General features: G+C 36.9%; 1 protein-coding gene and 2 long non-coding RNA genes across 3 annotated transcripts in view; all 3 read right to left on the reverse strand.

The window, feature by feature from the left end:
- The window catches only part of LOC307161648, a 360,858-nt gene that overhangs the window by 231,454 nt on the left and 102,364 nt on the right, over positions 1-27,040 (reverse strand). The gene's annotated exons all lie outside the window — the stretch shown is intronic.
- Positions 13,225-14,280, reverse strand: LOC307162394. The gene is made up of 3 exons (XR_013821918.1): positions 14,141-14,280; positions 13,371-13,498; positions 13,225-13,278 (listed from the first exon to the last, which is right to left on the reverse strand). It is a non-coding gene; the product is annotated as an uncharacterized lncRNA (long non-coding RNA).
- Positions 19,095-26,661, reverse strand: LOC307161252 (uncharacterized protein; the record flags this gene model as incomplete). Its single annotated transcript, XM_079875876.1, has 4 exons — positions 19,095-19,277; positions 21,542-21,678; positions 25,172-25,348; positions 26,424-26,661. The coding sequence occupies 4 exons, from the start codon at positions 26,659-26,661 to the stop codon at positions 19,095-19,097; spliced, it is 735 nt and encodes a 244-aa protein (XP_079732002.1).

Raw genomic sequence — 27,040 nt, forward strand, 5'->3', positions numbered from 1 at the left:
CATTACAGGTAAAACTTTGCAAACAAATCACCAAAGTTGCCATAGGCATAAAGGCACTTGTGACTCAATATCAAAACAATCTCGGACTACTTGGTATTTATTAGGTTTCAGCAGCGACCGTTCGGTAGCTACTCAGAGTCCTTCGTAAATGCAGTCACTATTCATAATGTAGCCTACCTACAGTCTCACTCCGAACCCGCTGGCAACAAAAGTTTTGGATGGTGGGCTTTTAAGTAAGCCTCCGCGGCATCTTTTGAACCGAAGGATCGTACACCCTCAGGAAGAACCACTCTCAGAGTAGCTGGGTACTGCATACTGTAGGAGATGTTGTGGTCCCGGAGCCGCCCTCGAACAGAAGCAAACGCCTGTTTCTTCTTGTAGAGAATTGTTGACATATCTCGGAAGATCATTATTTTTGAGTTTCCATATGTCAGGTCTTTTTTCTCCCGTGCAACATTCAATATCGTGACTGTATCTCTAAAACGAAGGAGTCTAATTACAATGGCTCGCGGTCTTTCGTGTTCCGACGGCCGGCGCTGAAGGGTACGATGGGCTCGTTCAATTTCAAAGGGCCGTTCTTGATCCATACCGATGATTTTAGGGAGCCATTCCTCCACAAATGACACTGCATCTCTCCCCTCAACTCCTTCAGGAAAACCAACAAGGCGCAAATTGTTGCGTCTGGAGCGATTTTCAAGATCATCGACCTTATCTTTCAGAGTGAGTATTTCGTACTCCACGTGCTTTTTACCCTCAGCAATGTCCTCACGCACATTAACAATGGCTTCTTCAAATCCATCCTGACGCGATTCCAACTCGCTCAGCTTTAGTCTCGTTTCCTGAAGGTCACTGTGTACTTTGTCAACAGAGTCGCGGATTTCACACATACGTCCGTCGATCATGACTTGAAGCTTCGCAAGCCCTTTCTCCAGTTCTGTCTGGAACCATTGAGGCGGCGATGTCGGGCTAGCCCCTAAGGCTAACGCCGAGGAATCTTCGGTAGCCGTTTCCTTCTTATTCTCGAATATTTTCTTAGGAGGCATCCTCAAAAGTTGCCCAAATATGTCAGTCCAGTTCGGAAAAAGAAAAATACAAGTAAATCCGCGCTTTGCTCAAAATAGTGCAATAAAAAAGGATTTTGTGTGGGAGCGATGCTTCTCGCGTCTTACTCTATGGCGGCCATAACCGGAAGCCCGTTATTCCTTTTTGAACAAAGAATGAAGAGAGTCTTTGAACTTCAGTCAATTCGTTTTTCGTTTATAAACCAAAAACGGAAGTCACGTGGTCTATTCCTTTTTTGGAAGCGAAAGTAATCGGTAACACTTTCAAAATAAAAGTAACTATAGTTAGCGAGGTGATTGTAGACTAAAACTGAACTAATATAACGTTTTTTAGTACAACTAAAGTAGCACTGGGTGTGAAAAAAACACTTTAGTTAACTGAAATAAAAATTAAAACTAATAAAATAATAACTCTGGCTGTTAGGGAGAATTAAACATTTGTAAGACCATTGGTGACCTGTAACTTCAGATTAAGACAAGTGAACTCATTTTATATGTAGCTTAGGATAGCAGGTAGCCTATTTATTTATAAGTTTCTATTATTTAATTAATTTTAGTTTTGTAACACATTTATAGCCCTTCTTGCTATGTGGAAGCTCAACCAGCAGAGGTCACTCTAGTCTACCCCCTTCTGTGCACCGACTCTTTCTGTGGCGACAACAGGCAACAAGGGTTTGACCTTTTGACTTGTGTTTATATCAAAGAGAAGGCAAGCACTGCTACCAACAGAAGCTAATCACTGAGTTTGAAGGGTGTGCAGAACTTCACCTGCCTTCCAGCTCCTCTTTCTATGGCACTATAGCTGCTAAAAACTCTCAGCTTCCACCATCTACTGTTACCCCTTCTGTGTCAAAACAAAACTCTTCCAAAACAAATCTATAAAGTTGTATACTTTTTATTTTCCTTTGCATTTTTCTCCAGTGTAATATACTTATTATGTTAGTAAAGTAGATGAAATATTTTGTATGCAGCTTGTAGTTCTCATTAGTTATGTAGACCTACTTGTGTGTGAAACCTAGCCTTACTCAGTCAAAAATGATCTCTAGCTCTGGGACTTTCAGATCTTTTAGTGCTTTTTTGGGTTTAATTCTGTTTGATGAACCACCAGGGAAAGGCAGTGCTCTGTACTTTTGGTACTTGTGTAAAGTAAAATAAAAGTGAAGTTAAATCAGGGAGTGCAGTAACTTAATAGATTGTGGCAAGCCATGATAAAACTCCCACACATTGGACAGTTTGTCGGCCTTAGCAACTGTAACTTAGGGGGCGTGACTTACCGAAGGGTCTTCAGCTTTTTAAGGCACAGTGCATCAGGCACGGAGACTCATCCTTGCTTTGTGTGAGTTTCCTGTCGCTCCTCTTTCTTTCTCTATCCCACGTTCCCATTATACCCCCTAAAAGCCTACATAAACTGTCTGAGTTTTCCAGAACAAAAGTGGGTACCCCAAGAGTTTATCATTGACTCATGATGCAATTCAATTTTTTTCAATTCAATTCAATTTTATTTATATAGCGCCAAATCACAACAACAGTTATCTCACAGCGCTTTTCACAAAAGAGCAGGTCTAGACCGTACTCTGTGATGTTATTTACAGAAACCCAACAATTCCCACCAAGAGCAAGCACTAGGCGACACAGGCAAGAAAAAACTTCCTTTTAAGAGGCAGAAACCTCGAGCAGAACCATGGCTCAGGGTGGGCGGCCATCTGCCTCGACCGGTTGGGGGTGAGAGAGAGAGACAGAGACAGAGAAAGAGACAGACAGAGAGAAAGACAGAGAAGAGAGAGCCAGAGAGAGAGAGAGACATGGAGAGAGAGCGGAGGAAGGAGGGGAGGGATGGGGAAGGGCAGCCTACACAATATACACACAGAGGTACAGACAGTAACGGCAATGTTGCCATAGACAGAGCGAAGATATTAATAAAAGTGATGTTAATTCAGCCAGCGCACATACCTGTGTTTACATCCTGTTTTCGGCTGAAGTCCACAGTAGTCGATTGTCGAGTTCACGCGCATAAGTTTAGTACGTACGATCATGCGCCCGAACTCGACAATCGACTACTTTGGACTTCGACCGAAAACAGGATGTAAATACAGGTATGAGCGCTGGCTGAAATAACATCACTTTTATTCATATCTTTCACATCTACTGCAGTCAGATTCACCCGTGTTCACTCTGAAGGAATAACTCACATGACCTGTGCACTTGTAATGACACATCAAGGATGTTAAGAGGCTAAAAGCAGGTTTAAATATTGCCCCATTGAAGTCAACAGGGTGCACATTTTAAAAAGAGGATAACTCGCCGTAGGCAACACCGATTTTTGTCGTTGTTCTCTGTATTGACAGCACTCCAAATGTACAAAAAAATGAGCTCAATGTTAAAATTGACCGGAGTTCTCCTTTAAGATAAAGGGTATATATAACACGCAAAATGTACCTACATTTACTTGTCATGCAGGGTATGTTAGTATTTATCTACCATGACCCATTAAGAGCTTTTGACACTGTCTGTTCAGTAGCCTAGTTACTAAGTATTTTCCTGTGGCTGATACTACTAAATTTATAAATATTGGCATGAACTAATGAGCTTAACAACAACTTGTATTTTGATGTTATCAGACAGGACCAATGTATGGTCGGCGGATGATGGCTGGGTATCTAGCCAGCAAAGGCGTACATGCCTCTCAACAACGTGTTGCAGCTGCACTACGTGTTGTCCAGCCGCCATACCACAGGGCACGCAGTCAAGTATGTTTTCACAGAAATTCCTCATGCCTTACACTTTGCTCTTAATTGTGAAATCCTGTGGTTTATTTTAAATTTTATCCTTGATCACATTTCTTTCTCTCTCACTCACATAATTTCTGTGTATGTTTGTGATAGACAGTAAAGCAGAAATGTGTTAGTAATCCAGGACTTCTTCAAAGCAATGTCCATTATATAATTTGTAGTTTGTATACTAAATATCAATTTAATTAATTTCTATTTTAAGGGGCACAAAAGGTTTTAGGTTACCCAGAATGCAATTTAGCCTAAAATTATATTATATATATTTTTGCTTCTGAAAATCACATTAAAATGGATATTGGGTCAAAATATATTTATAAAATGGGTCCAAATATATTTGGAATCAGGTTTGCAGTCATGTTTTGTGTATATGACTTTTAAGTATCCCATTGTAAATTGTATCAGAGTGAGCAGAAATATTTAGCAACCTCATCAAACCCTGCAGAAAGTATTTTGATGGCTATATAACATCTCATGTAAGTAAAAAACAGGCTGAATTGGGTTTTATGTGAACTGCTTGTTTAATGTCAAACAACCTTACGCTTCTTATCAGTGTTCATCCATCTGTATTATCCTTTTTAGGGATTAAGAAACATGAATCCCGTGCCCTACCATGCAGCATACATGGGTCAAAAACTGCATATTGACCAGAATGAGAAGATGGTCATGTTTGGCGTGACATACGTCATAGCCATAGGTGGCTACAGTGGTAAATTGGTTGGCCACTCCACCATGCCAATTAAAAATAACCTCACCATTTATGATGAAGTTTACAAGTGAGTATGTGCCATAATCTTCAGTAATGTGTACTTCAGCATTAACAGACATCTATAACTGTAAGATATAATGTTAGCATTTTTACCCCTTCTCCTGTTTATGCATTTTAATGAACTGTTATTAGAATGACCTACCAATGTTACCAGCCTGACATAATCCATGAATGTTGAAACATGCAAATGATAATTTCTCTTACTTACTAGAATGTGGAACTTGCTAAACACATATATATATATATATATATATATATAATTTTATTTACATATTTAAATAGGTCTGCAGTTCTCAACTATGGACTATGGGATCAAGTCAGAGTCGACCATGGTAAAGAGTTCCTCTTGTCTCTCTTTGTACAAGACAAGCTGTCTGGGTGCAGATTGGACCAAGATAGGCCACCATATTTACAAACACAGTCAACAAAGGTATGTGTTTTTCTTTCTATAGACGCTTTCAATGTTACTGCGCATGTGCATTACTCTGGCCCAAACTTAACTTCCGGCAGACTTCCCCAAACAATCCATAACAAGTTAATAACCTTAGTATTAGCTAGTATTTCTTGCCAGTCGAAGAAAAGAAACGTTACTTGGCCAAACTGAAATGTGATAAGGTCACACTACCAGACCTGTTGAACAAAAATTTGAGACAAGAATGTTTTTCTACCGACGTGTCTGATTTACCGCTGTGTTTCCCACAGAATGAAACTGTGGCGGCGGCGGGGTTTTATAAGGTTAACATAGCTCTCCTTTTTAGCTAGGCTCCTTACATGCTTGCTAATTACTTTTTTCAAGGTGGGTCTCCGACACTGACAGCGTGTTGGATGGATCTGTGTAGCGTTGTTCATGATACTAACCATTCAATACACAGACTGGTCCGCTGTCAATGTGTTTGCGGGAGAGAGAGAGCGATCGAGCGAGCGAATGTGCGCTGCATGCAGCTCTGCAGTCAAATACAGATTTTCCCATCTTAAATAGTAAAAAACACAGAAATCGATATGTGGTGGTCAGCGCTGATAATGTGGTGGGCCGCCACAAATAAATGTATGGGAAACACTGTACCGGATATCACTCAGATAGTCTACACATATTTGAATACCGCTGTCTCCCTCTTCGTTAGGAAACCTTAACATTTTTATTTACAAAATTGCGTTTGCTCCCGAGGTCAGGTTGCACCCTACAGTCAAGTCAAGTCAAGTCAAGTCATCTTCATTTATATAGCGCTTTTAACAATGTAGATTGTTTCAAAGCAGCTTTACAGAGATAAGCGTATAATTTAAGGTAACAGAGATTGTTTCGGCTTTACAGCAGAGTTAAGTTATTTCCATCTGAAGTTAGTTTTGATTGATTTGCTTCCGTCGCAATGATCATTTGTTATTAAATTAGGGGCCGCTAAGACGACACCAATCCCTCTACACAGACTTTAAACGCGAATCTGTGAGAAACGTTGTGGCGTTCACATGAGCATTTAGAATGAGTTCTATAGTTATGTGCGTTTGAATATATGCAGGTTTGGAATTCCCTACAAGCCAAGCCTAAACAAAGTACTTGTCTTTCCCTATAAATTTTGATAAAGAATTTTATTTTATTTTGTTGCTTTGGGGTAGGAACGCGAAACGGATTTTCCCGACAACGCCTTATCTGTAGAGTGGTAGTGGGATCCTCCATAGGGAGAGACTAGTTGGCACTTCAGCACTGCGTTGTCATCGGTCCAGGCGAAGGTCCTTCGTCAGATCTGGATACGGCCTGGATCCGGCAGGCTGCAGGAAAACCTCGGGATAAACACAGACACTAAAATTAGCGTAGATGCCATTCTTCTCATGATGTAACGAGTACATCAGGATTTTTGGGAAGTGTTCCCGGTTCCGGCTGACCTAATCTATGCAGCCTAACATTAAATTATAGAAGTCTATAATGTATTATGTGAAAGCTAGGTCAAAGAGATGTGTCTTTAATCTGGCTTTGAACTGACAGAGTGTGTCTGCTTCCCGGACAATGGTAGGAAGACTGTTCCAGAGTTTTGGTGCTAAATAGGAAAAGGATCTGCCGCCAGCAGTCGATTTTGATATTCTAGGTATTATCAACTGGCCGGAATTTTGAGATCGCAATAGACGTGACGGACTATAATGCGTTAAGAGCTCGCTCAAGTACTGCGGAGCTAAACCATTTAGTGCTTTGTAAGTGATCAGCAATATTTTAAAATTGATGCGATGTTTAATAGGGAGCCAATGCAGTTTTGACAGAACCGGGCTAATATGGTCATACTTCCTGGTTCTGGTAAGAACTCGAGCTGCTGCGTTTTGAACCAGCTGTAATTTGTTTATTAAGCGTGCAGGACAACCACCCAGTAGAGCATTACAATAATCTAGCCTTGAGGTCATGAACGCATGAACTAATTGTTCCGCATTTGTCAATGAGAGCATATGGCGTAATTTAGATATATTTTTAAGATGGAAAAATGCAGTTTTACAGATACTAGACACGTGACTTTCAAATGAAAGATTGGTATCAAAGAGCACACCCAGGTTCCTAACCGACGACGAAGACTTAACAGAGCAGCCATCGAGTGTTAGACAGTATTCTAGATTATTACGTGAGGAAGTTTTTTGTCCAATAATTAGAAACTCTGTTTTTTCAGAATTTAGAAGTAGGAAATTACAAGTCATCCAATTTTTTATATCCGCTATGCATTCCGTTAATTTTGTGAATTGATAAGTTTCGTTAGGTTTTGAAGAAATATAGAGCTGAGTATCATCGGCATAGCAGTGAAAGCTAATGCCATGTTTCCTAATGATATCTCCTAAGGGTAGCATGTACAGAGTGAACAGCAACGGTCCTAGTACTGAGCCTTGTGGTACGCCATACTGAACTTGTGATCGATGAGACATCTCATCATTTACTGCTACAAACTGATAACGGTCAGATAAGTATGATTTAAACCATGCTAGTGCAATTCCCGTAATGCCAACATAATGTTCTAATCTATTTAAAAGAACGTTGTGGTCAATGGTGTCAAATGCAGCACTAAGATCGAGTAACACTAATAGAGAGATACAACCACGATCGGATGATAAGAGCAAATCATTTGTGACTCTAACGAGAGCTGTCTCGGTACTATGGTACGGTCTAAATCCTGACTGGAAATCCTCGCAGATATCATTTCTTTCAAGAAAGGAACACAGTTGTGAGGATACTGCCTTTTCTAATATCTTTGACAGAAAAGGTAGATTCGAGATCGGCCTGTAATTGACTAATTCTGTAGGATCAAGTTGCGTTTTTTTAACAAGCGGTTTAATCATAGCCAGCTTAAAGTTTTTTGGTACGTATCCTAGAGACAAAGATGAATTAATGATATTAAGAAGAGGATCTATGACCTCTGGAAGTATCTCTTTCAGTAGCTTAGTCGGTATAGGGTCTAACATACATGTTGTAGATTTAGATGATTTAATGAGTTTAGTAAATTCTTCCTCTCCTATAGCAACGAATGAATCAAATTTTTCCTCAGGGAGACTACAATGCACTGCCTGATGCGATACTGTAGTAGACGGTTGCATAGTTATAATTTTGTCCCTGATATTATCAATCTTATAATTGAAGAAGTTCATAAAGTCATTACTGCTGTGTTGCTTGGAAACTTCTGGGCTTGAAGCTTTATTTTTCGTTAGTTTAGCCACCGTTTCAAATAAATACCTAGGATTATGTTTATTTTCTTCTAATAGGGTTGAAAAATAAGCAGATCTAGCAGCTTTTAAAGCCTCTCTGTAAGCAATAGAGCTCTCCTTCCATGAAATGCGAAATACCTCTAGTTTTGTTTTCTTCCAGTTGCGCTCCATTTTTCTAGCTGCTCTCTTAAGGGCCCGAGTGTGCTCATTGTACCACGGCGTTGGACTATTTTCTTTAATCTTCTTTAAGCGCAACGGAGCAACTGTGTCTAAAGTGCTGGAAAAGAGAGAGTTAAACGTTTCTGTTGTAATATCTAGTTCTTCTAAGCTATCTGAGATGCTGAGATGATGAAACTGATTAGGAAGATTATTAATAAAGCAATCTTTAGTAGCAGAAGTGATAGGTCTCACATATTTGAAACACGGAGTCGGCTTTGCAGCCTTGGCTAAATGCAAATTACACGAGACTAGGTAATGATCTGAGATGTCATCGCTCTGCTGCAGAATTTCAACGGCATCAACATCTATTCCGTGTGATAATATTAGATCTAGAGTATGATTACGACGATGAGTAGGTCCTGACACGTGTTGTCTAACTCCAATTGAATTTACAATGTCTTTAAATGCCAATCCCAATGCATCTTTTTCATTATCGATGTGTATATTAAAATCACCAACAATTAGTACTTTATCTGCAGTCAATATTAATTCTGATAGAAAGTCCGCAAATTCTTTGATAAAGTCTGTATGGTGCCCTGGTGGCCTGTATACAGTAGCCAGCACAAATCTCAAACGTGATTTATCGTTTACACTATATATTTTTACATTAAGCACCAATGCTTCAAAAGAATTATATTTAAAACTTGATTTCTTAGTGGTTTTGAAACTATTACTATAAATTACAGCAACACCACCCCCTTTGCGTTTCGGACGAGGCTCATGTTTATAACAGTAATCTTGCGGGGTTGATTCATTTAAAGTAATGTAATCGTTTGGTTTTAGCCAGGTTTCTGTCAAACACAGCACATCTAGGTTATTATCTGAAATCATATCGTTAACAACGAGTGCTTTTGAAGTAAGCGATCGAATATTCAGCAACCCAAGCTTTAGCATTTGCTCATCTGTAATATAGCTGTTTTTTATTTGTTGAACATCAATTAAATTTTTAACCTTAGATGGGTTTAAACGTTTTTTGGATTTCCAAATTCGGGGAACAGACACAGTCTCTATATGATGATAGCTAGGTGAAAGAGGCTCTATGTGATAGGATTTATCTGACCTTGGTGACGCGAGGCCGCTAGCAGACGGTCGGTTTAGCCAGTCTGTCTGCTTCCTGACCTGAGCCCCAGATTGTCATGTTTGAGCTCTAAGACTATGAGCCATATTACTAGAGAGAAGAGCAGCACCATCCCAGGAGGGATGAATACCATCTCTTTTCAACAGGTCAGGTTTGCCCCAAAAACTTTTCCAATTGTCTATGAATTCTATATTATTAAGCGGACACCACCTAGACAGCCAACCGTTAAGCGAACACAATCTACTAACTATCTCATCACTCCTGCGAACAGGAAGGGGGCCAGAGCAAATTACAGTCCTTGACATCGTACTTGCAAGTTCACACACCTCTTTAATATTAATTTTGGTGATCTCCGACTGGCGGAGTCGAACATCATTAGTGCCGACATGAATAATGATCTTAGAGAATTTACGATTAGCATTAGCACAGCACTTTTAAATTTGCTTTGATGTCAGGCGCTCTGGCTCCCGGCAAACATGTGACTATGGTGGTTGGTGTCTCTATTTTCACGTTCCGTGTGATAGAATCGCCAATAACTAGGGCACAATCATTCTCAGTGGGTGTTTCACTGAGCGGGGCAAATCGATTTGTTATGGTAATCGGAACGGAAGAGTGGTTTTTAGATCCGCGACTAGAGCGATCCCTCACTGTCACCCATTTGCCCGGCTGCGCAGGCTCTACTTCAGCCGGAACCACGCCATGTAAAGTGTTTACTATTCTATGCGCATCCAAAACATCTAAAGCACTAGCACTCTTACTATCCTCAATTAAAGTTTGGATGCGTGTTTCTAATTCTGAAATCTTCTCTGTCAACCTAACTGTCTCCTTACATTTATCACATATAAATCCTATATTGTCGACAGAGAAGGCTATACTAAACATGTGACATGAAGTGCAAGTGACAATAACAGGACAAGACATTACTCACCGTGTTTGTTGACTGATTCTTACTCACCTGAGCTTTTTATGAACTCAAAGGCGCGGACGCGCGAGAGAAAAATAAATAAATAAAAATAGCTGAGCGCACGGGTGACGCGTTAACAGGCTAGCGAATTACTAGCGTTTTGTGCTAGTAGTACTAATAACAAAAGCTAGCGATGTCAGGTTAATCTGAGATGTTGGGTAAAATGTAGTAGTATAAACAACTAGAAATGGTAGTAAAATGATGGTTCAAAACAAAGAAATATAAGGCTAAGACGGAGCTTACAGCACCGAAGCACACAAACACACTCACAGCAGGCAGCGAGGCAGACAGGAGCAATCGATCGGCAGACAGCAATCGGCAGACAGCAATCGGCAGACCCAGCACAACAACCTGATTCCAGCCTTAGTCTGGGCCGGCGCATCACCATGGCAACGTGTCTGATGAAACCGTCTATACATCAAACTGTATTTCTTGCCTTCATGTTATTTTCACATATGCATATTCTAAATTGATTGAAAGCTAAATTAATATCATACTCAGATATGTTCAAATCATTGGACTGTAGAAATATCCGAAAGGAATGCTTGCTGGACTGGTTCCAGATGTTACAATGCAACAATGGCTGGTGTGATCATTAATAAAGTTTTAAATAGTGCTGTTTTGGTCAAGTTGGACAAATCTGCCCATTTCAACTTTCAAGCTTCACAGTCTGATAAGCGGCTATGGATAAATAATGGAAATCACAAAATAGATCAAAATGCATGTCAGTGTTTCCCAAATGTTCATTTATTTGTGGCGGCCCGCCGCGATATCAACACTGACCACCACATATTGATTATCTTTTTTTAAAAATCGTATTTAAATAACTGCATTTGCGCAGCACATCTTCTCGCTTGTCCCTCTCTCTCTCGCTCTCTCTTCCACTCCATCATGAACACAGCTACACACATCTGTCCAACACAATGCTGTCAATGTCGTAAACCCAACTCAAAAAAAATAATTAGTAAGCATGTAAGGAGCCTAGCTAATGAGGAGAGCTAAATCGATGTTAGAATACAGCTGGGTTTTCTAGGCTAACACGCTGTATATACACAGTAAATTTTGCAGTGTTAAATTAACTCTATAAGAGTTAAATTTAACACTTGGTCCGAGTGTATTTGGTCCCACTCAGAATTGGTGATAAATTGACTCTAGTCATGGTGTTCAATTTTCAGAGTAAAATTAACTCTATTTTGAGTAAAAATTCAACACTGCTCTACACTGAATAGTGTTACCACAGTTTAACACTGGGGGAAATTAACTCTGTTTGGTGTTACCGCAGTTTAACACTGGGGGAAATTAACTCTGTTTGGTGTTACCGCAGTTTAACACTGGGGGAAATTAACTCTGTTTGGTGTTACCGCAGTTTAACACTGGGGGGAAATTAACTCTGTTTGGTGTTACCGCAGTTTAACACTGGGGGAAATTAACTCTGTTTGGTGTTAATATTTCACTAATGTAGAGTTTATTTAATTTTTTTATAGTGAAAAATTATCACTCAAAAGTAAAATTCTTAAAACCCATTTGTGGTGCAACCGGTTAATAAGTGTCAGTATTTCTCTTTGTGGTGCAAGTACAGTAAAACAATTACTCTTCTACAATGTCAAATTAACTCTTAAAACAAGTTTTCAAAACAAAGAAAACAACTTTAACAATGTCACATTTAAAACATTTATTAAAACAACAATCAGGCTCAGGACACACTCATTCATGAACAAAAACACATCACATCTGCATTAAATGGCAATACGGCACTACATGCAGTGCAGAATCTGTTGTACCATATTTCATCTGAAGATCAAATGGTTTGAAAGAACACAGCTCATTAACATTCACTACCTTAAAAACTCTGTCTGGATGCAGTCTGACTGTAAATGCATGGTAATGGTCATCAAAACATATAGTTTCCATCAGTGTTCCACACAACAGCACACTTTCACAGCAATAGGCCTGACTATGAATCTCAGAAACCATTTCCTCCATAGATGAAACAAAACCATTTATAGCAGATTGACTTAATCCAGCAACTTTTAGTTGTGCAATAGCAGACGCACACATATTGAAAGTGCTCTTATTTGACTTTAACAATTCAGATGTTGTGGCCACCTCTCCGGCACTGCCAATCTGATCAAATATTTCAGCACTACTTTGTCCATCTGCCTTGGCAGTCTCATGGCTATCAGTGGTGTGAAAATTCTGCTCACTGTCACTTTGCTCAACATGTTTTGAATGCAGATGTTTCCTAAAACCTGAAAACGTACCAAACACAGAACCACAACCTGCTTCTATGCATTTAAGGCGAAGATTCTTTCCAGGAACAAAACCATGAACTAATCTGAAGTGCCTAAGAAGTATTTTAGAACCATTTAAATCAGCTTGACAAACAAAACACTTCATGGGGGCAGAAAAACTTAAGGGACCTAACTAAGCAGCCTTGCTCTGACCTCAGCAACACGAGGACTCTCTTTCACTTTGCCAACATCTATGTTGTACACAGTGGTCTGAATGAAAGTGTACATGTTGTGTAGCATAGTGTTGTAAGAGGTACCAAAAACAAAGTGTGCCTTAAACAGTTCGTCAAAGGCACCAAGAGAAGAGGTTGACTTGCATGGAATGGCATGCTAATCGAGAATGATGACGTACTGGTGAACCGATTTCTTCTGAGGTCCCACAGCCAGGAGATAGGGCTGAGCACTAGCAGTGATGTTTCGAAGATGCTCCTCAATGTTTGTTCCACTCTGAGAACACCAAGCAAATTGAAGAACCATCACTGATGTGTTAAAAGAAAACTATGATTGAAAAAACAAAAAACAAAAAAACAACAACAAACCTTCTTGAAGACAACAAGATGTTTCTCTGCTTGAGAAGCAGACACCTTTCCTGGTCTCTTCCGGCCTTGGGCAGAAGGTGGGATCAGATGCAACAGCAGTAGTATAGAAGAGAGGTCAGTGTCCCAAACTGTTTAGACAATATTAATTATGTTAGCAAAACTTCATCAATAATGAAAACTGATACTAAAGAATAAATATTAAAAAAATGTATAGGGACTAAATACATCACCCTATTGTTCCTTAAAATACACTGCATGTCCCAAAAAAAAAAAAAAAAAGTCGCTGTTTGGATTTAAATAGGCAAATGCTTAAAGAGTATATGATTGGATCATCATTGCAGTGATTATGTTTCATGTTATATGTTTGGGAACAGTTCTTTTAATCCTAATTGATGGAGTGTGAAGCTTTTCATTTCTTAAACAACTATGTAGGAAGACACAGCATGGTCATATTCCAGGATTGACAATGTGAAGATTCATCAGGCTCAAACTGTGAAAGAATAGCCTCAAATTGTGCATTGTCAATACAAGATCTTGACCAAAAATGTCTGCACCTCTCAGAAAAGCTTCACACTCCATCAATTAGGATTAAGAGAACTGTTCCCAAACATAACATGATAGAAACATAATAATCACTGCAATGATGATCCAATCATATACTCTTTAAGCATTTGCCAATTTAAATCCAAACAGCGACTGTTTTTTTGGCGAGGCAGTGTGTTAAACTAATATTACTAAATTAATTATTAAATGAATCTTAAACATGTTACCAAAATTAACACCCTCTTCGGAGTCATCAGAAGGAGATTCAGCTGCTAGCAGGAGTTCTCCAACATCACTGGTGTTTGGAAGCTTTTTGCACTGCTGAATCACTTTTTTCTTGAACGCAGTCGTCCACTTCTCCAGTAGCTTGCCTGACACTCCTTCACCAAACATCAGAACAAAGTCTTGCTCAATCTAAGAAAGGGAATTATTATTAGATATAAACCCTGACTTTTTAGACAACAGCAATTTATTTTTAAAAATCCTTAAATATTTGATTATAAAGACTTTACTTACCAAACCTTTAAAGTGAATAATAATGAATAATAATTATCTTAAATAATGCTGCAAACTATGGGAGTCAGTTGTAGCCTACTATAATATTGAAGGTAAAAATGAAAGGTCCCGTTCTTCGTGATCCCATGTTTCAAACTTTAGTTAGTGTGTAATGTTGTTGTTAGAGTATAAATAATATCTGTAAAATTATAAAGCTCAAAGTTCAATGCCAAGCGAGATATTTTATTTAACAGAAGTCGACTACAGTGAACGGCCCGTTTGGACTACATCCCTCTACTTCCTTCTTTAGTGATGTCACTAGAACAGTTTTTTGACTAACCTCCGCCCACAGGAATGCTCCCTCAACTCTACCGAAATTCGTTTATGTACTTGCGCACTTCTAATAACTTACTGTGTTTACTCAGCTCTTACGGTGATTTTCTGAAGTAAAACTGACGCTTTTTGTGTGATGTACAATAAACTTTATTAAACTCATCAGTATATGTTTGATCATCATTCAGACAGCAGACTTGTAGGCTATTAATAAATAATGGATACATTACATCTCGCGAGTGTATTGAGACAGGTAAGACATGCAACTGTCAATAGTAGCACTTATAAACAAAGTTATATTGCTCTTTGTACTTTGGTAAGGCTTTTTATCACGTGTGGTGACCGAGATTATGGCAGTACAATTAAATACAATCGGATATGATGTTAAAAAAATATATTTAGTCATTACTTGCAAATGTTCGTTCAAATTTACTTTTAGATATTGGTTTGAACACGTTAAACAACACGGCATTAACCATAAAAACATAAAACTGCACAACATTAACCAAACAAATCATTTGACAAATAGCTGTATGTTGTAACGGGATAATATAGCATAACATTTCACGTTCCTTGCAGTTCATTAATTATGATGACATAAAATAATACGATCAGACATACAGGTAATACAAAAACGAATAAATTACCTCATCCGTGATCATGATTCATTAATTCCATGTAGATACATCGCTAGATGGTGAAAACGCATTAAAAACGACATCTCCCATCGTCACCTCCTTCATAGCGTCATCAAGCTTCGCCTTTGTTATTGTTGGAAACTGCGCCCTCTTGTGGTCAAATACCAAAGTCGCATACTGGAGCTTTAATACATCCTTTCCAAAAAAGAAAGAAAAAAAGACCAAACTTTTGTTTTTTTATAAAAAAATATTTTTATTCAAAGAATCCTGAAAAAACTATTACAGGTTATAAAAAAATATATATTAAGCAGCACAACGGTTTCCAACACTGATTTAAAACTCATTGCCGTTTTCTGTGACACACCACAGAGCTCTGTTATAAGTTGCTCCATAAACTCTTTATGGGACAAGTTACCATGTAGCTCTTTGTGCACAATGAAAGAGTTGGTGGAAGCAATGTCCAAGAAGTGTAGAAAAATCTTACTGTACCACTTCATGGTTATGTGCTGTGTTGTGTAGTACTGTAATAGCTGATCAGACAGGTCAACACCCCTCATGTGTTTGTTGTAGGCAGTCACAGGTGCAGGACATGGAAATGTCTTTGTCCTCCATGTATCTTGTGTTTTCACCCTCATCTGCGTCTCTCAGCAGTGTCTCCTGTATAAGCAGAATGGATGTTTTTTTGTCATTTCACACAAGAATAGGTAGGTTACTTTTATATTATGACGATGTAAACACAATTAGGCTACATTTCATCTGTAAAATATTACGTCTATGCACTTACTCGGTATGATTTCTCGATCGCACTGAGAACTGAAGGTTCACATTCCTAAAAAACAACATCAAAATAAAACTTTTAGCATACATTATACAAAGTAAACTGCTGAGCAAGTGATGGTTATGGACAAACAATGTATAGTTGATGGGCCATAGAACGGAGAAATATCTATTTATGGGCCATAGACCGCGTCACCGCGAGTATCTGTTGATGGGTATCCGCACGCATTTAGTGACACACGCAATGAACGGATCGTTCGCGAACGACACACATCACTACATTTCAAACATTTACACCTGTATTCACAAACATCTGTGCATAAGGCAGTATTGAAGCGTGTCTTAGGCTAACCAAAATCGAGCATTTATAAAAATATAATGTAGACAGTAGGCTATATCACATATTTTACCGGAGGCTGAAACATATTTGCACTAAATCACATTAGCAGATATTCGCAAACAAGCTACATTACGCATAAAGAAGTATTTTAGCATTATAATCAGTGTCATAAGCTAATCAAAACTGAGTGAAATATATATGAAGTATATAAATTTAGCACTGAAAGGTTGCCTACCAGTCTAGTTCACATTTTAACATGTTTCTGTCTATTTATATATACATGTACGATATTAGGCTTAGTTCATGTTTTTACTCCAAACTCATTTCATAACATACATTTTAATCTGGCACGACCAGTTTTGTCTTACCTTAAAAATCTTCTCATCTTCAAATCGCGTTCTTCTGAGGTAAATCCAAGGTAAACAGCACAGCACAGCACAAGGTAAACAGCACAGCACATCTTCAAACTCGATGAAAAGCAGAGGAGTAAGTTACCGAAGTCTCTGGTTCTTTGTTTTGAGGTGATGAGGGCGTTTACAGGTCTGTGTTCTGCCGCGTGGATCATTTGCATGTCAATCGCTCGTGCGCGCGTGGGTGTGGTCACATTATAGTTAATTAGGATGTGTTTGAGAAACTGTACATGCCGCTGCTTTCTTACGGATTACTTAAACAGAGAATATTTGTTTTTTATATAATTTACATATTTTAAAAATAGAGACTCCAAGCGTTGTATAGACATGTGTTTTAAGTCTGTGTGACAAACATTCGCTGAGTTACAGGTCATTTTCTGTCGCGTTTCAGAATGAGTTTCACATTGAGAGAGACGGCAGAACGCGCATCATGTTTATTTTTCTTTATTTGGCGAAAAGCACAACACTTTGTTTTTAGGTAACACTTTATATTACGACCCGCAAACAACTGCGTAAGTAAACCGAAATTACGGTGTACGTTTCTGTAATTATAGTGTACTTCCGTGTAGGTATAAGGGAACAATATGTTAAGTTTGGGGTAATAAAGGGGTAACAAGCAGATATACAAGCAAATTATTTATAATGTAATTATTTTAAAACTAACAGGTACCTATTCTGTTAATATATTCCAGGCAAAAATTGTACGTCTGCTGTATATAAAAGTTTTTATCACATTTCTGGCAAAATATGTTCTTGTACAATGTAGTTACAGGGTAATTTTGACATCTGTGGGTTGTAAATTAAACTTATATATGGCTGTATGTAAGCACAGAATGATAAAGAATTAAAATTTATTGGCTTTTCTTACTAAACTACTTAACGTTAAGCCAAAAAAAAAAAAAAGTTTCTGCTATGATTTTAATTTAGAACGTACCATGTACTTACCTCATCACATTGTATTGCAATGACACTTAAATGTCAGGGGATACTGTGTAATTTAAAGTTTTCTTGTTTTGTTTTCTTAATAAGAGTACCTTTCTCTGTAATTACTGTGCAAATAGTGTTGTTTCGTATTGTTACATATTAAGTAGTGTTTGTTTCCCCCTTGTTCTGTGTAGTTACAGGGTAAGTGTAACACCTGCGGGCTGTAAATTAAAGTGGCGCTTGTTACCCCCTTGTTCTGTGTAGTTACAGGGTAAGTGTAACTCCTGCGGGCTGTAAATTAAAGTGGCGCTTGTTACCCCCTTGTTCTGTGTAGTTACAGGGTAAGTGTAACTCCTGCGGGCTGTAAATTAAAGTGGCGCTTGTTACCCCCTTGTTCTGTGTATTTACAGGGTAAGTGTAACTCCTGCGGGCTGTAAATTAAAGTGGCGCTTGTTACCCCCTTGTTCTGTGTATTTACAGGGTAAGTGTAACTCCTGCGGGCTGTAAATTAAAGTGGCGCTTGTTACCCCCTTGTTCTGTGTATTTACAGGGTAAGTGTAACTCCTGCGGGCTGTAAATTAAAGTGGCGCTTGTTACCCCCTTGTTCTGTGTAGTTACAGGGTAAGTGTAACTCTTGCGGGCTGTAAATTAAAGTGGCGCTTGTTACCCCCTTGTTCTGTGTATTTACAGGGTAAGTGTAACTCCTGCGGGCTGTAAATTAAAGTGGAGCTTGTTACCCCCTTGTTCTGTGTAGTTACAGGGTAAGTGTAACTCCTGCGGGCTGTAAATTAAAGTGGCGCTTGTTACCCCCTTGTTCTGTGTAGTTACAGGGTAAGTGTAACTCCTGCGGGCTGTAAATTAAAGTGGCGCTTGTTACCCCCTTGTTCTGTGTAGTTACAGGGTAAGTGTAACTCTTGCGGGCTGTAAATTAAAGTGGAGCTTGTTACCCCCTTGTTCTGTGTAGTTACAGGGTAAATACAACATTAAACCAGTATGCTGAAACCGACAAACCTAGCTTCACCATTAGCATTATCATCAAATTTCTAAATTAGTACTTGTAAAAGAACAGTAGCACAATTAAACCAAAAACATTTATTAAAACAAGTTTAACAATAAACAATCACAATGTTGAAATGACATCAACACTGTACAAACTGTAAACAGAACAGAAACTATAACAGAAACAATAATCGGCAACAGTTGAACAGAGAAAACAAACAATTGGTTTAAACAAATTGAACACACACACACACACAAAAAAAAATCAATGGCGAAACTTATTTTTAATAGGAAGCAGCTTATTTTGCTTTTTCATGTCCTCAATTTTTTCCTGAAGTTGGGGACAGGAGGCCACAAATTGCTGCAAGTCCTTGGCATAGGACTGCAGAGTTGTCCCTGGGGTATATGTAGGAACCGAAAACTGTTCCCCATCTGATGCTATTGTCACCTGTAATTACAAGAACAGAAATGTAGTTAGTAGAATATCAAAATAGGTTGCACTAGTTCACCAATAATGTTTTGGGTATGACATAAACATTGACGGCCCTATCATACACCCGGACACAAGTGTCTTTTGCTAGTTTCAACCCGGCGCAATGTTCATTTTCACGTTTAGCACCATGTTGTTTGAACAGCAAATGCATTTGCGCCAATTTTGCGCCCATGGGCGTTCTGATCTGAAAATGAGGTGTGTTCAGGCACATTGTTGGCGCATTGCTATTTTGAGGCAACTAAAATAGACTACGCCATTGACCAACTAAAACCTACTCTTAAGTCTAAAGTCAATGGCGCAATATTGTTTTTGTTATTTAATGAGTGCATTAGTAGGCTAATATGGGACAACAATGCGCGTCTGCTTATCACACATGGATTCACAGTAGCACACAACCCTTTTTATAATATGAAAAATTAAAGGATTAAAATGTAAAAGATTATTGTTGAGTCTCTTGGACATAAATGAGGACCGATTACGAGACGTTAGAAGGCGTAAAGAGCTGCTTCACCTGTAGCCTGGTAAGTAATTAAATGTTTTGCTTTAAACAAATGCAAATATTGCATCTATTTTTAAATGTTTTTTTAAATGCTACCCCACGGATTTATTGTATATGATGACTTTGTACCTCTGGATATGATGAGATGAGAAACATTTTTAAGTACCGGTAATGCTTTTAAAACACTCACGGTGCTGTCTGCGTGCTGAAATGTTTCGGCTCTCCACACATTTGTAAATTCTTTATCTCCTGTTGTTAAAAATAAAGTATTTTTAGAGTACAAACCTTTTCTTGCATATTTGCAAATTATTTTATTAGCGATTATGTAGGCTATCCATACATTAACAGCAATTAAAAGCCTGCTATTTTTACTTCCACGACTGAAAGAAAACGGCTTTTAAAGGTTTTAATAAAAAAAATAAAAAAACAATTTCAATACAAATAAAAACAACATAATTTTTAACATTAATCTTTAACTGGTGGTCTTGTTCCTCCATTTATTTTTTCAGTTTACAAATTCCGCCATCTAAATAGGGATTAGGCATGGCGCCAGCGCAACTGGCTTTTAAAGGGGATGAGAGATGAGACTCTCATTGGTTTATTGCACGTTACGCCCAAAACACACCCATTACTCATAAGGATAATAGAAACAACACTTTTAGACCGTGCGCTTAGCGCATAAACAAATTTCCCGTCTTTAAATTATCAAAAGTGGAATCTGACACGCCGTTTAGAACGTGCACTTTAGACAGCGCGTTTAGATCATTAAAATAAGGCCCTGAGTCTCGTTCACTAATAATTGCATATGTTTTTTGTATTTATGACTTTTAGAGTAATTCTACTTGATTTAGCTAGTTTTATGTACAGATTGACCACCCAAATTAAGACTATACATATATCAGCGGGTATATACATTTTATAACAGTACAGATCATATCATAAATAAGCTGCATGAAAACATGCAGTTTAGAAAGCTAAGGTATAAATACAGTAGCTTCTAATGAATATAATAAAAGTGGTGCATCAAGGGTCTATAAGACTACTTGGAAAATAAAAACAAAAACCTAGAAAAAAACTCTAAATTTATTAACAAAAGCAGTAAACACTGCTCAGTCAAGACATGTACCTGAATTTGACTATCAACTTGTTTTATAAAGTACATCATGTTTTCTGTTAAAAGTGATTAAAAAAAATTAAGCAAAGAGGAGGTGTGAGTTTGGCCTAGAAATACTCTAACTTCTTTTGTTAAACTTTGCCAATGTTTAGCATGAGTAATCCAACTCTTCAACTGTGCTAATACATCAGAATGCATCAAATACCATTAAACCTGCCCTTTAATAGGTAGTAATTTACTAGAGGCTATATTTTATACTGCTGTTGGACTGTACAGCAATAAAGAAGTGTGTTTCTGTTATTTTGCCTAGGCTCAGTGATATAGAGGATGGATAAAAATAATAGAAAACCCTCTTAGTATAACAGCACCATTAACTTTGTGCACATTGCAAAAATGATTATACTTTTAAATCACTAAATATTCTTAAAATTATCACCTTCATGAAGGATGACTTATTGCAGGACTTTTAGATTTGACTGCATTTTTAATAAGGAAATTAACATCAATATTGTAGTGTAATAGTAGGTAGTGGTGAATAATTTATACTTACTGCAAGCTGTTTAACAACATCACTGAAATTATAAATAAGTCTGTACTCATACCTACCTCTGCGATGATATTAGACAAGGCCAAGGTGGCTTTGTCTATGTTGTGCCTTTTCAAGCACTCAGGAACACTCCGAATTTTTTTGAATGTTTTCAGAAGAAGCTTGTATCTATGGGTAACTTGTTCCGGGGTACACACTAGAAAAAATTGAAAATAAAATTTGGGTCAGTGTTACAAAAGGGGTATACCAGAAAGCAAGATTAACTTACCATCATATGAAGAGTTTGGTTTCATAAGATACATTTTACAAAAATCTAGTTTTTTGAGTGTGCATTCCAATTAATATCAATCAAACTGCATTTGGTATGTTTTGCCTTCATAAATAAAACAATACAGCTTAGTAGCACAATAAAAACATCATAACAAACATTTTTGGAACCAAAATCTTCATATATACCCTGAACTCAAGGTTGATGGTCCCAAACCTTGCTTATTCAAGGAATGTCAGTTGCAAAACTGACTGTGACTCAGTTGCTAGGCTACATAAGTGCCAGGGTGGCATTGGCCCACTCAGATTGACGGCTGGCTGACACAGTCAGAAGAGACACAAAATAAATCAAAAGAAATCACACACAAATTATAATAATCTCTTTCATAATAATCACTTAAACATGCATCATTTATAAAGAAATAATATAGAACGTATATTTGCATGTGTTACTAAACCTTGCAAATGTTAACATTCAAGCAATTGTAATCAATTTGAGCACAAGATGTTGTTAAAGTCAGCTGTTTTCTGTGCACACATTCACACACATACTCAAATGGACACACACTCTTATGCACGGAGACGCGCATTTCAAAAAGCATGCAAACACAGAATCTTTCTGCACTTTACAGGAAACACACGCGCAAAATTCGAATTGCGCAAATCTCGAAATAACAAAGTCTTGGCAATTATTCTCATAAAACCAATCAGCTATGTCATAAAGTGACCGCAAACAGCTCAGAAAGAAATCAGATCATGTGTGAGTCAGTATGTGTGTGTCAGTGTTTATTCTATGGTAAATTGGCAGTACGTTTAAGAAATCTGCTTATGTTGGTGTCGTTATGTTAATCAAACAACAGAAGACAAAAGGAAAATAACTTCTGCAGCTTTAAAATGATTAATTACATTTCATTTATAGAATGAAGACGACAGTGTTATTTATTTTATTGTATTTCTGTATCTAATTACTACTGTTATAATTTACTTTATTTGTAACTTTATTTTTTCTATTTCCATATGCTTATAATGTCTTGATTTGTTCTTATTTTATTTTCCTTATTTACATTTTTTGCTTTTATGTTGTAATTCGTTTAACCACTATATTGTAAAATTATGTAATTTAAGAGTAGGCATTGAAGTTCACCCTATTTCACCAAGGTCCACTCAGTTTAAAATGTCTGGGCTCGTCACTGCTGTAAGTTAAGTCGATGCAGAGTATGGTATGTTAAAGGAAAAAACACAAGAAATTCTCACAGAACACTGAATCCATGAGTGAGAAGGGTGTCATATTTCTTATTCTGTACACTAGTGATTTAAATGTATAGTGCATTTCACCACCTAATTGGTGCTAGCTCCTTTCTAATCTTACAGTGTAAAGGAGGGTCTAATGGTATTTCATGCATTCTAACTTATCAACACAGTTAAAGAATTGTATTCCTCATGCTAAACATGTGCAAAGGTTCAATGAACCATTTGGACATACGACATAATATCTCTGTTTCGAATACACTTTTTCAGGGTTGGTACAAGTTCCAGAAAGTGTTTTCTACTATTGAATATGTTGTGTAAGCATCAATCGGAATAGTGCACGCACACACCAACCAAGAGATGACACAAAATTAATGTCATCACAGAAGTGTGTTGTTGTTTGGGAGGGAAACTTAGCATTATGGAAAAAAATGGATGTAGTTTGTCATCAGACACAGTAGGAAAGAGAGTGCTAAGAAGTGATTTAAGAAGTAAGTGATTTCTTTAGTTTAGAATAAATACTTAATAGTTGTTGTTCAATAAAATGCACTAACTAATAAGGAGGCAATCCTGGGCTATGCTTCTACAGAATGCAGTCAGAGACGAAAACCCAGAAAAGAGGTATTTGTGAATTTTGTGTCATAAACGTATGTGCCCCTGTCCCCAGTGAGGGGGAACAATGGGAGCCATCAACATACACTCGTATTTACACTGACCACTTCATCAAAGGTAACCTCAAGTAAACACTTGATATATTAATCTTAGGATTTTTAGGCATAAAACATATCCATATATAAAAAATGTAAAAAAATGTATACAAGTTTTCTGTATTCTTAAACACTTCCAAAAAAAATCTAAGACCACAGGCAGATTTTTTTTTTGCTTGTTTTAAGCACAAATTCACTTACATTTGATATTTTTTGTCAACATCCTAGACTTTTCTTGGGTCATTTTGCTCATTAAGAAAATTCATCTTGATTTAGGAATTTTTAGATATACTGAAAACAAGACAAAAAATACTAAGAAAGTCATTTTTGCAGTGCACTATTATCAAAATTGTTAGTGTTTTGTTTGTTTACTATGGCAGAGTAGAGGTCACAATAAAAAAATATAATATTAGCTGAAGCCGTACACAGGCATAGGACATCTATACACCATATAAATCCATTTGACCTTTTACACTGATTATACACTGCAAAAAAATGAACGTATTTTTGTCTTGTTTTCTAGTATAAACATCTGAAAATTCTTAAATTGAGATACATTTACTTGGTAAATTCTGAAATGTAATAGGTAAAGGCTTAAAACAAGTATTTTCTCATCTTTATTTTATTTTTTATAATTTGTCAAAATGTATGTTTTGACAAATAGGTCTATATGTTTTCTTTGATTTATGTTAATCAGTGTTTGCTTGTTTCCATCTGCTTTCTGCTTGTTTGTCTGTTATAATAAGCAGTTGGCCTGTATATCTGTCTGTTTACTATTTGTATTAGGCCTACATTGTGAAGCGACCTTGGGTTCTTGAAAGGCGCTATAAAAAATAAACTTATTATTATTATTAAAGTAAAAAATATCTGTCAGTGGGGTAAGAAAAATTAACTTAATTCCAGTTTCAACTTAATTCAATAAACTCAATTTAAGTTTATTTTTTTACCCCACAGGCAGATATTTTTTAATTGTTTTAAGCCTTAACCTCTTAAATTTCAGAATGTATTTCAGTAAAAAAGACTTAAAATCTTAAGCCATTTTACTTAACAAGTACCCGTAAATGTATCTCAATTTAAGAATTCTAAGTATTTTTGTCATGTTTTCCAGTAAAAATATCCAAGACATTCATTTTTTGAGGTGTAACATATGTCTTCACAACTTAGAGTATGTCTCTGTTGAGATTTTTATTGTTATGTGTAAGTTCTACCACACAATATGAAATCTCAAAAAACTTTGACCATATTGCCGAAATATGTTATAACAGTGAAGATTTTTTCTTTTTTCCTCATTACTAGAACTCTGAACATATAGTGACATAAATGTGTAATGCCAATTATGACATTCATTTTCCAAATGGCTTGTCCTCTTTAGGGTCAAGGGAAAAATATACAGTGAGAAAGTATTCAAAGTGACAAATAAAACATGCAGAAAGTGTAATGTTTACATATTTTATATTTACAACTTACTTCTTCTCCCAAATGATCTTGGATTTGCTTTTTTCTTTTTCTTCTTCTTCTTCTTCTTCCTTTCCTTGTCACTGGAACATGAGGAAGATGAGGAGGAGGATGAAGATGAAGTGGAGGTTGAAGATGTTGAGGAGGATGAGGAGGATGTCATTCTTCTCCTCTTCTTTTCAGGTTTCTCTAAAGAACATAAATCGGTAACATTTATAATAACTGCACACTATAAATTATCAGTTAAGCATTTGTAAATAATTAATTAATCATTTATAAAGCATTGTTTCTACATTGATAGAGATTAGTAAGCAGTTTATAAATACAGCTAGAAATGCTTTGCTCTTGATTTATAAGCATGTCTATAATGTGTTTAATAACTGTATTCATACTTTATAAATGGTCAATTTGTCATGTTATACTATTACATTCATAACCTGTTATTAATAAACTGCTTAATAATCTCTATTAATGTAGGAACAATGCTCTATTATGAATTAATAATTTACTAATGCTTAAATAAAGATGTATAGTGTGCAGTTATTATTAAGTGTTTCCCTATCCCACCAATCACAATTGTGACCATAAAAATATTTATAAATTATAAAAATATTTATAAAGCTTTAAAATGTTACTGAATGTTTTTTTTAGTCCATTTCCTGCAAATATGGAACTAATAAAGGGTATGAATTTAATATGTGCATTTTCTCTTGTATAGCTCAATTGGTCACAATGACCAGAGCAATTTACATCCTTGTTTGTACCATGAGTAGCTGCATCAAAGCCCAAAAACAAAAGGTAATAAAAAAATTATGTTAACATAAAGATATGATAAAGATTTTTTTTTTACACATTGACTTCAAAGTGTCTAGTATCAATATATAAGTTCACATTTATTCAGTTTTGTTAAGTGTGGTCATGGAATAAGTTAACATGTTGATGACAACAATTGTGACCACTGGGAAAACATTTTTTGAATTTACTGTACTTTAAAATGGCAGTTATTAGCAAAAGATGAATTAAAGTTTAACAATGACAAAGTTACTGTGAATATTGCACTAAACAAAAAGGTATAGCCTACCATTAATTCAGTATCACATTATTCCACCGCTCACAATTGTGAGCAACCTTAAAACTCAACTTTTCACATACATGTCTATATTTTTTAATCATTATATTGATTATTTCAGAGGGATTTGGATCAAATTGGTTTAGTGTCTCTGCATTAAAAAGTACCAGTTAAAAACACTGCAATGTAACTTACTGTAGCTATGAGTGGCAGGCACAGTCGATGGAGCAGGTGCAGGGGCAGCAACTGAGTCCAACAGCCGATCCAGTTCTGTTCTCAGCTGATCCCTCTGGTCCACTAAGGCACTCTTCTCTTCACGCAGTTTTTCGAGGGTAATGGAGGCAGTAGGAGCTAGGTTTCCTCCGTGATCAGATGCAAGAGCTGGTTGAGGGAGGGGTGGTATGGGGATGTCTTCCGAATCACTGTCTTCCATGGCGTTATCTCTAAAAAAATTAGTGAAAGTCAATTTAATCACTAAGTTAATCACGTAGCCTTATCTAATGACGGTAACTATATTAGGTATGTTAAAATTTGCTAGTAAGCCTGCTTACCCATTAACATATGATTGTCCAACAACAAATATCTTATGAACACAACAGTATTTAATAATATATATATATATATATATATATATATATATAACGTGTTTTACTTGCCGATCGTCGTCCTCGTGCAGTGGGTCACGTGATTCTGCTGCAAGGACAGTTATTAACAAACTTGTATTTACTTTCTATGACTAGGTTTACACATTTTAGGACATATATTGACATTTTAGTGCTCTAACTACGAGTTACAAGCAATACACATTTTAG

This window comes from Squalius cephalus (genome assembly GCF_949319135.1).
Source record: "Squalius cephalus genome assembly, chromosome: 7".
NCBI lineage: Eukaryota > Metazoa > Chordata > Actinopteri > Cypriniformes > Leuciscidae > Squalius > Squalius cephalus.